The sequence below is a fragment of the Anguilla rostrata genome, chromosome 18 (assembly GCF_018555375.3).
Source record: "Anguilla rostrata isolate EN2019 chromosome 18, ASM1855537v3, whole genome shotgun sequence".
In the NCBI taxonomy this organism is placed as follows: domain Eukaryota; kingdom Metazoa; phylum Chordata; class Actinopteri; order Anguilliformes; family Anguillidae; genus Anguilla; species Anguilla rostrata.
Genome location: NC_057950.1, coordinates 9039881 through 9054146, shown reverse-complemented (window position 1 = coordinate 9054146; position 14266 = coordinate 9039881). Strand labels below are relative to the sequence as shown.

General features: G+C 43.1%; 1 protein-coding gene across 2 annotated transcripts in view; it reads right to left on the bottom strand.

The window, feature by feature from the left end:
- The window catches only part of efemp1 (EGF containing fibulin extracellular matrix protein 1), a 30353-nt gene extending 24788 nt beyond the window's left edge, over nucleotides 1-5565 (bottom strand). The window contains exons 1-4 of one of the 2 annotated variants that reach the window (XM_064317962.1): nucleotides 4236-5565; nucleotides 3478-3568; nucleotides 1636-1681; nucleotides 851-1105 (exon numbers count right to left, since the gene is read on the bottom strand). In XM_064317962.1, coding sequence (XP_064174032.1) covers nucleotides 851-1105; nucleotides 1636-1681; nucleotides 3478-3558 — 382 coding nt within the window. In that variant the 5' untranslated portion in view covers nucleotides 3559-3568; nucleotides 4236-5565. The remainder of the gene's footprint in view (nucleotides 1-850; nucleotides 1106-1635; nucleotides 1682-3477; nucleotides 3569-4235) is intronic. The other variant, XM_064317963.1, reaches the window with a different exon arrangement.
- Between the last annotated feature and the right edge of the window lie 8701 nt (nucleotides 5566-14266).

Sequence of the window (14266 nt, the reverse complement as noted above, 5' to 3'; positions counted from 1 at the left end):
CGGCCCAAGATGGTGGGGGAGTGGAGCGGGGGATGGGGGGGGGTTGACGTGATTGTAGACCAAGCGGGTTCCACCAGCTACTATCATTGCCGCCCCCCCCCACCCTAGGTGACCGGATATGCCGCCTATGGCTTGACCCCAGCCCTGACTAAAGGGTTACAGCTTTGACCTCAAGTCTAACTAGAGCAAAAGATGTCCTCTGCCACCACAGCCCATATCTGACCCAAACACAAACCTCTACCTCCATTCAAGCCACCAATTCCATCAGTTTCACTTTTTACCGAGGACTGGAGATTTGAGAAACGCTTCTGGTTTACCCATCCAGCCCACAATAAACTATTACACTCAACCCAACTGACACACTCTCGCTGAACGAGGCATCAACCAACAACAAGCCACGGGGGAGAAAGACAATCCAAAGATCTCCCGTCCAGTGCACCTTGACCAAATCCAACGGGCGAGCCCCCAAGAAGCGCGAACGTGGCATGAGGTTAGAGGCCCAAACTCACTTTGGCTTTTGGCTCCAGCGGGCTGGAGTGGGTGTGGGAAACACGGTCAGCCCTTTAAGGCAAGGCCGCCCGACCCTCTTCCTGGAGATCTGTTAGTTTTCACTTCAACCCCAACTCGGCACACCCGATTCTGCTGATCAGCAGCTCAAGGAGATCTCTAGCTGTTCAACGAGATGCCCTTTGTTGTAGGGGTTGGAGTGAAAACCTGCAGCGACTTTAGAATTTTTGGGGGAAAGTACCTACTCTTCCCTATAAAACCCCAGAGTGCGGTACCAAAGCAGACTCTCCCCTCTCCCCTCTCCCCTCTCGTAGCCCATGAGGGCGAGAGCCGGAGGCCTTACCCCTGCAGTAGTTCTGCTCGTCCAGCGTGAATCCCACGGCGCACCGGATGGAGACGGCCTGGCTGTGTATCACCCGGCGGACGGGCGGGGGGCGTGGCGCCGGCGTCGGCACGGGCGTGGGGGAAGGGGCGTCCTCGTCCCCATTGCTGATGTAGATCTTGGCGTTTTGGGGGAGGCACAGGTACCCGCCGAAATGGTTTATGCACTTCATGCCCCCTTTGCAGGCGTCCGGCATGATGGCGCACTCGTTAACGTCTAAAAAACAGGAAAGAAACGGAGGGAACGATTGCTCCCGGTAATGATGTGCCTCGTACAATCTATCACTTCAGCCTTGCACTAAACGCCTGCCAGGTCACGTAATAGAGGCAGAAACTCCAGGGATTTTAAAGACCAGGCTTGATACAGCATTAGATACTATCTAGTCTGTGGGTAATCAGAGCACTAGGTACAATTTAATTAGGAAAATTGCAAGCATTGTGAGGCTGAATGGCCTGTTCCCATCATTATGTTATGTCATGTTACAGTACGTTACATTTTCAGACTTCTCTTTCCCCACGTTCCACTCCACATTTAAAAAGGATTCACTCTAAAAGTGCTTTTTATTCAGAAACATATCTGAACATCATCATTATGAACAAGCAGCAATCAAGTAGAAGGTCCCAATATCCCATATCTCTTGTACCCACAGTGTAAGAACAAAATACACACATGGGTTGCACTGTATACTGCTCATTAAACACAAAAAATCTAAATTAAAAATCTGTTTTAAAACTTTTGTTTTTTACCTTTGCATATTTGTAAGACAGGATCAAATGTGTAGCCATCTGTGCACTGTTGAATACAAAAAGTGTACAACAGTAAATTACATTAAGGCTTAAATTGGCATGCCTGCCTAGACTCACTCATCACCAGCACCCTACACTCATAATCCAAAAGATTCCAAGCTCGATTTTGATTACACCAAATTGGACCATTCTTATGTAAACAGAAAAAAATGTAGCAAACGGTGCATCGGAGTTCATTTATGTCTAATGCCCCCAGTCTTAACCAATATGAATATGTGAACAATCACACCAAGTCTGTTGACACTGAGATCAATGGCCTTGCTTTGTGGAGTTAGCATTCTTTGTCCAGCAGGCAATCCAATAGCATTGTTTTTGCCGACCAAGGGCATAGGTTTGCATATGGACGGTAGGGACATGTCCCTACCAATATTTTGGAGGACAGAAATGTCCCTTCCAATATTTTAGCGACTCGTTCGCATTATCTTTGGAGTGAAATCATATTAGATAACTCCGATCTGCCCTCTCAGAGGCTGTCTCCTAAACGACCAATTTAGGCATACTAGCATTTCATTGGCTGACAGGGAGGGGGCTATCTGAAGGCTCCCGTCATGTGCAAATATCATACCTACTCAGGTATGATATTTGCACGTGTCCCTACCAATGTTGAGACCAAACCTACGCCCTTGTTGCCGACAACAACCAAAAACATACATTATCATATCTGAGGATTGCCACAGGGATGGGCTGGCATAGGCATCAAGATGCAGTCTGAAGATGTGGGTCTTTAGCTCGCGTCCAAAGATAGCCAATGAATCAGCTGTCCCTGACCGATTTGGGAAGTCGGTCCCGCTACTGTGGGGCCAGCACAGACAGGCACCACGACCAGGAGAGCCAGCCGCCTCAAGGATGTGAAACGGGAGAGCCCTGGCCGGGACGCAGGGGGGTTTGGGGTTTGGCTGGAGGTGTCGTAGAGCTGTTGCGTTCACTGCCCTGTAGGCTAGCGCAAAGGCATCAAACCTGATGTGAGCTGTAACAAGCAGCCAGTGAACTGAAACGAGGAGGGACATGACATTCCCAATCTAGGGAAGCTTCAGTTCTTTCAATTAGTCACTGATCTCTGTATAGAATACAAACTGCGACATCAATAATGGTACAACATAAAACTGGCAACATTTATCTAAATATGACTCTTCACCAGAACCCTATACACTTAATCTAACAGATTCCACGTTCTTCTTGATTACACCTAAAACCCATCCATTATATGTACTCGCTTATTCCTGGTCAGGGTTGCAGGGGGTGTTGGAGCCTATCCCAGCATGCATTGGGGCAAGAGGCAGGAATACATCCTGTACAGGTCGCCAATCTATTGCAGGCCACACACACCATTTACTCACAGACTCAAAATAATGGGCAATTTAGAGTCTCCAATTAACCTAACCTGCATGTCTTTGGACTGTGGTAGGAAACCGGAGTCCCCGGAGGAAACCCACATGGACACAAGAAGAACATGCAAACTCCACACGGAAAGGCTGAGGTCGAGATTTGAACCCAGGACCTTCTTGCTGTGAGGTGAACAGAGTTACCCACTGCACCACCGTGCCACCCCAATATGGAAAATATCCCACCAAAAAAATATCTTAATATATCATAGAGTTTTCACTTTATAATTTCTGTTTACTGTATTCCACTGTCTGGAACTGAACCTGTTAGCTTTGCAAACCTAACATAAGCATTTCTAAATACTTATGTTATTTGCAATCTCATTTAGTTAATGTTGGCTATTTGTTCTTTAGTATGTACCCTGTATAGTCCCATGTAGTATTGAACAATGCCACTCACCGTGTAGGAGATAGGTTCTTCTACCTCTTGAGAACCAACACAATTGATGGCCACATATAAACACAAACAGATCCTGTACATAGCGAAGAGTCTAAAACAGAGGAGGGGTGAGAACTTCATTAACTCTTTTGTGCAGTCTTTCGAGGCAGCCTGCATACTATAAAACACTTTATTAGGCTACATCAGTAGCTGAATTGTTGAGCAAGCGCGAACATATCCCCGCGTTTACACACTATTTTCATTGGCAAGAGGCCAGCTAAAACTTAAATACTTTGGAGTGCTGAGAATTTCACGTCACTTATCTGCATAGGTCACGAGCGCCGGTGTAATTTTTTACAAAATTACTTAAAAACATATCAGTGCACTGGTACATCCCACCACACGGCTCTGTAAAGAACATTCCGGCATTTTCCATCATACTGTTTGATGAGTCTATACGCTTACAGTTCATTTTAAAACAGCAACAAAAACAGCGGGACAAAAATGAGCCCATAATGACCAAATGCAGAATGCTGTCTATATTCTCATTCTCTCTCTCCCTCACACACACACACACAGATAGATCTGCAGGTGTATTTTCATAACATTTGCACACATTTTCATTTTAAAACACACACATCCTTTCAAAAAAATGATTAAAACATTTAACATAAGATTACAGAACACATATGCATTCCTTACAATATGGAAACTTAATTCTTCAAGTAACTTGAGTGTAATACAGCGCTATTTTATAAACACAAAATAGTGCCGCTCACCTGAAGCAACCTTGAATAAACGCGTCCTTATGCCAATGCACTGTACATGCATGCGCACATTAACGATACCTGTAAAATATGCTCCCTCTCTTAACAAACGGCTTCGGCACTTAAGATCAATCCCTTTGATTGTTCCGCACTTGCAGCGTCGGACCTGGCGTTCTCTACCCGCTTGACGGAGGAGTAACCTCTGGCTTAATCGGACGGTTTATTATTAACAACAATCGCTGTGAACATGCGGTGCGCGTGGAATGTAGGGGCGGTGCTCCGTTCCGTGCAGGTTGCACACCACCACTGTATCACGGACTTCTCCTTCATCCGATTCCAACTTTAAGATTGTAGTGCTATCTAGGTAGGATGTGGCTCCCTCTACAGGCTGCAATACAACCTTGGCGATAAGTAATGAGTAATTTTATCTATGTAATGTTCTGCCTTTTATATGGACCTTGAGTCCGAAATAAAGTTTTGATTGATTGATCGATTGATTGATTGATGAATAAAATGTTCCAAACGTCCAGTGTTAGCCTACATCTTACCCGTGCGCATTAAAAATGTTCGTTCTACACTGCCATTGTATTCTATAATAAAAATAAATAAATACAACAACCCGAAAATAATAACATGAAGAGAAAATTTGTTTTCTGTTTTAAATAAAATCGTGTTTTACGGCTGATTACATTCCATCAATATCCACATTTTGTCAGGCGTTTCTTGCAGCTTTCGAGCTCAGCCTTTGCCTCAAGAGACGTTGCTAAACTTACTAAACTTGAAAAAGCAAGCACACACCCTATAGCAATATATTGCCGTGACCTTTTCTAAATGTGGCGATTTGAGAAAAAACATATCACAAAGAAAATAGTGGTCTATTCGTCATGACTATACTTCGTAAATTGGAGGTGCAGCGGTCATAAAATATAGGCTACATTATTTTGCATCCTGTAGATCAATATAGGCATTCAAACTTAATTCTCATTTCAGTGGGAATAGCAGGCCAGTTTTGTTTTTACGCAACTGTTTCGTATGTGTAACGAATGTCGGTCTATTAAAAAACGCCTCGCAATTAGATAGTCTATCATCAAGACACCGAATATGTTCTAGGAAACACGTTACTAACCAAAATGTGCAAGCACATGAAAGAAGAGTTTTGTTCTGTTCTGTGTTTCTTTAAAATTGCCAATAATCTGTTGGAACGTCGCCGGTGTCTCGGCGGTTAGATATTTCACAAAAACTTTCATTTCAATTATTTAAAATAACCTGGGTCTGATAAGGATCAAACTGCAAGGGAATTACAATAATTAGTTCTCATTCTTCATATGTTTGTTGAAGGTTAGGAAAAACTATTCCCTGAAAGGCTTCTATCACTTGAAATACGTGGAAAAGCCTATTGCAGAACATCAAGAGCTAAGCAATAGATGGCGCCAAACGCTAGAGTACTGAATATAATGAGGGAATCAAATCAATGTCCGCGTTTTGTCTGTGCAAGGTCGCACGAAAGAATATTGAAACACTGTCGTGTTACTAAAAATTAAAATCGCCAGTTATTTCAGTCTACAAATACTAAAACATCATTTTAAAATATTTTCCGATTAATCAGGGGAGTTCAGAATATAGCCTACGAGTCACGTTAAACGTCCCTGGAACACTATGCGTGAAAGGGCTCATTTCAGGGTGCCACAGAGACAGTGCAGTAATTCACCATTCTCCCAATTGCAGGGTTTATATACAAATGAGAACTCCACAGCAAATACTAGTCAGACATATTAAAATGTTCGCTTGGTGACTGTGGAGCCCTCTGAGTAGAGCACGTTGTTCTGCAGTCTGCAGTTTGTTGTTTGCTATGGTAACTATGAAAAATACTTCTGCTCGTGCAAGTCAGGCGTGATGGATGACAGCCCTCCGTAAACTACTGAATTTGCGTTTCTCCTAGGGTAGTGTGAATGCCACTTTATATAGCGGTAGCAAGAAAAAACAAAAAACAAACTGCGCCTATTTCTTTTTTTTTCGGGGGGGGGGGGGGGGGGGAGTCACTGTGGGCAAAGTCAGCCTATTAAAACCGTCCGGTTAGAAGGCTCCGCGCTGATTGTAACACACACAGAAAAGTCTGAGCATGTCAGAGACTGTCTGGAGAACACAGAGAAAGCACTTGTACACCAAGCCAATTCACAGACACGTAGTATACTTTTTACAGTGCTCGGCAATGATGTATGTTGTTTTATTCTAAACATCTGTGGTTACACAGAAGTTAACCGAAAACTGATTTATATTAATTACCGATTTATCATTCATGCATGCCATGTATGAGGCAATTCCGTTATAAAGAAATGGTTCGTTTTAAACGTATTTAAATAACAAATTAGCCAATAAATCTTTTTTTTTGGTAAGTTTATTTTGGCCAAATGTTTTTCTTAAAGCTGAACTCGGACAGGAACTATGGTACAAGCGTCCAGCGGCTGTTTGAATATGGGATTCAAGAGGTGGGGAGGCAAGAATTTATACTTGGCATTCCTGACTATGCAATGTCCCTGTAATTTAATAAGGTTTCCTTTGCCCCCAGCTATACTGTGAAAAGCATGGAAGAATCTAGCAAGAGACCAACTACTTTTTTCTTTTGAAAGTAAAAAGAAAAAAAATTGTTCAGATGTCAAGAATAAAACTTCAACATGTTGTAACAAAGAAGAAGACATCATTTAGCACGACATCTGAGAATTTACTGTCTTGTGCATTTCAATGCCAGGACACAAATCCAATTAATTTTTTTCATCTGTTTTCAGGTTGATCATAACCCTCAGTAATACCACTTTTGTATCCCCGGGCATTATATTCTGAAAATATTGTCCCTTCAGCCTATTAACATAAAACTTAATATTTGCTGACACAAGCAATAAAAATTATTTTGACATTTAAAAATGGAAAAATGATATTCTTACAACCACGCACAAGCAAAAAATGGCATATGTTATAAAGGAATGTCTCATGACAATTTCCGTCGTTTCTTTCGATGCTGAAGGCAATGCAACCGGTACTGATGGCGCCTGAATGTCATCCAATCAGTTCCTGATGCAGTATCATCAACACCAGAAAGCCTCAATATCATCCAATCAGTTCCTGATGCAGTATCATCAACACCAGAAAGCCTCAATATCATCCAATCAGTTCCTGATGCAGAATCATAACATCAGAAAGCCTCAATATCAAATCAGTTCCTGATGCAGTATCATCAACACCAGAAAGCCTCAGTATCATCCAATCAGTTCCTGATGCAGAATCATCAACATCAGAAAGCCTCAATATCATCCAATCAGTTCCTGATGCAGCATCATCAACATCAGAAAGCCTCAATATCATCCAATCAGTTCCTGATGCAACGTCATCAACATCAGACAGCTCTTTGCTCAGAGTCCAAGTGCTCTCTAAGTCACCAGAGTACCAAACAATACTTTATATGAGAGAGACCAGGCAAGAAAATAAAAAACAACTACCACAACAACACAACGAATGTCCAGAGAAAAGGAATGAAAGAATACAACAGAAGGCAAGGCTGATAGGACTATTGCAACAAACAGAGCTTTAAAAGGCCCTGTCTGGTCATGTTTTTCCCTCTTACATTTAAATTAAGAAATTTAAGATTATGTTCTGCAATTACTGTTTCCAAATGTACAAAATGAAAAATTGCAAAATTTCCTTTTGATGTAAAGCATTTCACTTGTGAGCACAAAAGTTGGCACTGTCTATTCTGTATAGATAGCCACTTCACTACCCTGATTGGCAGGCCAAATGCACTGTAATGTAAATCACAATTACAGCACCAAAATCTCCTCTAGTGGGCTGTACAAGAACTAGCTTTCAGGATTAAAAAAAAAAAAAAAAAAGCTAAAACCTGAAATGAATTGAGGTCACATCACACAATTTATTTTCTTTGGTTCGTTAAATATAACTCTTAAAATTATTCATGGCACAGGGTACTATAACTCAGGCAGTCCATCCAAATAAAATATTTTACTATAATACGGATATTTGTACTAATTATACACAATCATTAGACTAACTACGCACATATTTTTACAGTTAATAAACATCTTAATGACCACGAAACCAGGTTCTCCAGAGGAAAAATCCCACATTTAGCACAACCCCAATGGCAACTGTGAGAGGGGCAAAAACACTCACAGTTGCCTGCTGAGATTTGGCCAGATGGCGGCTGTGGGCGCGCGCAGAGAACTCCAGGGCAGAGCGCGCGTCGCCACGACGCCGCGAGCGACCGTCGCGTCGCCGTAGCGCCCACGGGCAACATCGCGGCGTCGGCCGTAGCACGCTGCATCCGAATACCGCTGCCTGTTGCCGCACCTATAGGGCAATTCACACACTCGCACACCGAAGAATAACCACAAATAAGGACAAAAATAAAATAGCCTTTCAAGGGCATTCTGTCTGATGTCTCCTTTTGATAAATGTAACCATCGGTATAAATGTCCTGTTGCAATCGCTGAGAAGGACGGAGGCTAGCATGCAGGAGTCTCTGAACTACAGGAGTTTCTGGTGTTACAATACAGAGCAGAAAATCCACTGCGACAGCATTTTTTGCTTAATCACGCCCCTTTCCAAATAATCATGAGTAGCATCAAATTGGAAGTTTTTCCCTGAGTGAGAGATACCCCGTAGGGCAAAGGCCCCGGCTAAATCTGGCACATCTTATGCGCATTCAAATGTTCAATAAAGTGAACCCACAGTCGAAGAATCAATTCAGCAGAGCATGGTATTACTTATGAACGCAAAAGAAGGCAAAGCACATTCCTTGGTTTAACTTCCAAATTTGTTACAGCCCTGAACAGTTATTTCATATTGACCAGGTGACTTGAAACGACTTATGTATACGTTTTTTTTTTTTTGTCACCTTGGCCATTAATTACAATGTGGATAGAGGGACACCAAAGCAACTTCGTGTCGAAATAACTGGCTAATAATGTCCCACTGCAACTCTCCAGACCAACGTCCAGTCCCCAGCCCACTGCACACAGCTGTTCCCATAGCAACTCCACACAGTACCCAGGTAGCGGTTTCAACGGGCAGCAGCTTCGCTTGAAGGAAGGCACAGTGCAGACAGACCACAGAATCTCTGCTGGTTAATGTGAGATAAAGCTCCACATCACAGTTGCCTGCAGAGATTACCCAGTCCGTCCCTGGCCTCCCCCAGTAAAAAGCAAAAGCCCCAATCTAGAGGAGTGGAAATCCAGGCTGAGAGACACTTTGACATAGACGGACTAGGTTAGCCACAATAAAGCTCAGACGTAACCTGGCTACATCCTAGTCGGTTAGAAAACTTTCACTTTTTAACCAAATGTAACCATGAGTTTTCATACCTGAACACCGAGATGGCGTTTCACCAACTTTTCACCACAAAAATCTTCACTGGGGCCACGTGTCACACAGCTAGTCTTGCTCCTTAACTAGATATTGACACTTTACAACGTACACCAAGACACCAATGTACACTACCAACACGAACAGCATCCAGTTTCCCTGAATTTTGTTGTTGGCTTGAGGAAAAGGGCAGTAGATTAACTGTCACAGTAGGGGGTTTATGAAAAACACTCACAATCCATGTCACAACCTGTGGATGTCCGCTAACAAGCCACTGATAATCAGAATCCTCTGCCTGCTGGTTTACGTATGTATCCTATTTAATTATTTAATGTTTTTTCTCTTTGTGATTGTTTTTTTTCACTTCTTCTGCCTGTTAGCGTTGTGGGTGTAGCATTATGGGTCACACACAGCCCTGGGGGAAGCCCTGTGTATGCTGGTCTTTCTTATAGCCAATCTCTCCATCAGATGATGTCACTGAAAAACAGGTGTTTTAAGTTATTTCTCAAGCATGTTCTCTTTGATTAACTTATCTTAATTGCACGAAGGTCTGGCTCGCTGATTTGACCTCGGTGTCCAGGTCACGGTGAACAAAAGCATTTGTTGACCTGATTGAAGAGAAGTCCTGGGATAGGAGTTACTCCACACGGTGATCCACCCGTGATTGGCTGACCTGGGGGGGGGACTGAGGGGTCCATCTCTGGCACAGCTGGGAGAGGCTGTGGCGCCATCTGCTGTACAAGCGGTGTAAGGATCTGGTGCTGTGTAACAGGGATTTCCCGGTAGCAGCTGGGCCAAGTTTTGAAACCCCTCCCCCCCCCCCCCTCTTCCCAAGGGAGTCGATATCCTACAGGCAAGGTCCGATGGTTACCATGGAAATGGTGCACAAGCACGTGCCTTGTTGTCAGGGCCTTTTCTCCTGGGTCAGTTAGAGCCCCTGGGGGGCCGGAGGGGGGCGAGAGGGGGCTGCACCTTCACACTGAGGTCCTGGCCTTTTCACCCCCTCCGAATCCTGAAACAAATTGAGAGGAAGACAGTAAAAGGAAAGTTTGGGGGGCAGGGGGGTGATGAAAGGAAAACAATTTTTCGAATTGGTTTTATTTTTTAAATTTTTTTTTTTAATCCCTCGGTCGTAAATTTGACCCCCCCCCCCCCCCCAAATACCCTTCTCTCTCTGTCACCAGCTCGGTCTCCCTCTATCACCCTCTCTCTCTCTCTTTCTCTCACACACCCTCTATCGGTCCTCTCTCACTGTCACTATCTCCGTCTCTCTCTCATACCCTCTTTCTTTTCTCTCTCGTTCTCCCTCTTCTCCTTCCCTCCCTCCATATCTCTCACACACTCTCTCTCTCTCTCTCGTGGGCTTTGTGCTGCACACAGGGAGCATAGATCTTCGAAACTCTGCTCTGCTCCATGAGTCTCAAACCTGTGTGTTCACTGGCATTTGTAAATTATTAAAGATGACATTTGAATTTTTGATGTTCCATTTTAACTCTTTTCATCGATAGGCCAAACTAACCCAAGACTGGACTGAAAGTCTACAGGAAAACATACAAGTATTTTGAGTGTGTATCTTAGGACCCAACAACAGATACATAGCCAGGACAGCAATAAAGTACATCTAATTTCTTTCAGGTTCATAAGTTCAGATAATAATTTACAGCCTGAGTGGAACATTTTATAAGCATTATTAAATTTAACATTTTTTTCCTGAATTAACGTGATAGGAAAGTAAGAAACAAGCATTGCTTAGAAGCTTTAACGCACCGTGTTGATTCCGTCGGAAACATTTCGACATTTTATCAATTCTATTTGGGGTCAAACCCAATACTTAGCCTGTCTATGTATGTAATAACGCGATTGCCTCCAATTTGAAAAGGTACGGGATTGCAATGTTGCAAGCTCTTGGCTCCCTCTCCTGGTTCAGTCAAGTTTTGGAGCAAAAACAGAAGAGCCCTCTTTCACAATCTGGCTAAATAACACAGAACGCAATAAAAAATACCATCAACGGACACTTTTGAACAAGCTTACTTTTGCTCAGATATTTCCAAAGCAAATTATTATGTTTGTCCCTGTTTTTGATTATTTATCTGTGGGGATTCTGAAACTAACAAATCATCTATTTTGTTATTAAAACAAAAAAGATTTCCAACCAAATGTTTCGCTGACGAATTCTTTGTTCCCGTATCATATCGCAAACAATTGATGCGCTCTTGGATTAAGAAAACAGTACGGGAAATTAAATTGACTGCTTCTCCATTATAGTTAATTCTGCCACGACACTGGAAGATTTATTTTTATGTAGGCCTACCCTCTATAGGTATCGTCACGTATCATTCATTTTACGGGATTCGTTGCGCTGAATATCAAGTTAATCCAATGTACCATCCATTTGCTTTTAAAATGGAAAGTGAATAGAAATATTGCTACACTGCACCTGTTAATATTACGCAATTCTGCTCACACAGCATGCAAACAATTTATGTGCACTAGGAATTTAACAAGCATTTTAAAATAGCCAACACCGATATCGAGGTTTCCAATACAACTGTATTATATTGAGGGCGAACATGCAATAATTCTTCACTGTACGTAAATCAAATTGACATGACTATATTGAAACAATATATTTTTGTGCTGGCATAAGTGTTGGCCTGCTTGACCGCAAATTTTCAAAATCAACAAATCAGCCAACGTACAGCACAACTTGCGGGACAAAACATAAAACGAGGGGGGAAATGCTAAAATATTCCATTTATTCCAGAGGCTAATTTTTTAACATCTAATTATTTCAGTTTATATTTTACACTGTAGCCTATGGCACATATTCAGAAGTATGGACTTTAAAAAAATCAGGAATAGCCTACGTCCAATACTTCAACTTTGTTTACTAAAGTATAATTCGCAAAGTGTTTTGATTCCACGTGGGATCCAGTGAGTTCAGGCCATGGCAAAGCAATTCTGAAATGCTGGTTCAGGTCTGACAAAGAACATTTTTAAGTTCAGCACATGGAACTGTCCGACAGTCCGCAGCTTGAGTCATTTTGACAGCCCTAACCTCCCAACCTGTGGGTCCCGCTGAGCGCAGTACGGCTCAAAAAGCTAATGCCATCTGTCTGAACGCCAGTTTCTCCTCAGGATTTGGTCTGAAAAGCCTACATCCGTAAACTAAAAAACACACTTAATTAAAATTAACTAAAGCATGCAAGTCATTTCAGTCCCATGTTTCACAAGCGAGAAGCAAGAAGACGCCTCTTCATTCCCTTGTACATGAACGTTGCTAATAAACAGTTTTATAGTCTACTCTTAAATCATGCCATAAACAGACGTATACACCAAATGCTTAAGCCGTATCATTTACCTAAGTGCACATTGGAAAGCTGTAATTGGTCTCCTTCAAATTCTACAACAGCCCTGCTTCAGTAAATAGCCTACAAGCCTACACAACACAACTCTTATTCGCTTTGGCCTACAATAGGCCTTCTGTTAACTGTTGCTTGCGTGCACAAATATATAACACTAAAATACAATGAAAACAACACTACCTGGTTGCTAGGGTCAACACACACAGGAAGTCATCTTTCCGAGTAGCCTGATTCTAGGCGAGAGGCAGGGCGGCATCGGAGCAGCCACCCCGCGGCCGCATTCCCGCTGATTTTACTTGTTTTATACCGCTGTCGCGAGGAGCTGAGACGGTCACCGTCAGGCTGCCTAATCACTTCAGGCAGGCGACGAATGTGGCAGTTTAGTTGGTGCCGCTTGCAGATGTCGCTAGACTCAGCAGCGCACCCAACTGCGTTCATTGTTAAACGTCTTACCAAACAACTTAAATTAACATATCTGGCCCCTGTACCCTGCCTCAAGTTGGTTAATTGCTGAGTATTTACCATAACCATTTCTAAGTTCAGCTGCTGTGTTCAATGAAAAAATTTTGTAAAAAATCCAACCTCTGTGATTTAAATGAACGACCAAAAAACAAGACAATCAGTTAATGTCTAGTTCATGGCCACAATGAGAAGAGAGATGAGAGGTTAGGCGAACAATTGCACTGCGGCGTTTCAAATGTGCTACAGTTTGTACGCACTGTTGCACCCCGCACCCCTGCCCTAACAGCGACCCCCTTCTCCCTTCTCCCCAGCCCCACCCCCCCACACGCGACTGTACAGTTGTATTCTTTTTCCTTTCCCTCCCACGAAAATAAGATGTAACTTGTCAGCTGGAAGCCATTTTCAAAGAGTTCCTCATACAATAGCCCTGTCATCCGAATTATGAAGAAGTTTGGGCCAGGGAGGCGTCCCAGAGAGGGTTATTGTACTGTTTGATAGAGGCCCTGATGGGTGAGGAATTAGACAGTTTGAGCGTAGGAAAAGGGGCGAGGGGTTGGGTAGGACCTGCAGGAGATCCTCCAAACGCCCCAGAGGGCCCGTCCACCGGGACCCTGTGGGGCGCAGATTGCCTGCGAACAATTGAAATCTTCGTGAGCAGGACTGACGTTATTATTCGTTTCAGCAACGCAGCTTTGAATAGCCCAAACTGGAAAATGAGGGTTTGGGGGTGGGGGGTTGTGGAATGAAGACTGCAACCTGGAACCAAACAAACAGCCACCTCTTCTTTCCCCTTGTTGCAAGCAGGCAAATAAAATGTAGGCCTACCCTATATAAAAAATAAAAGAT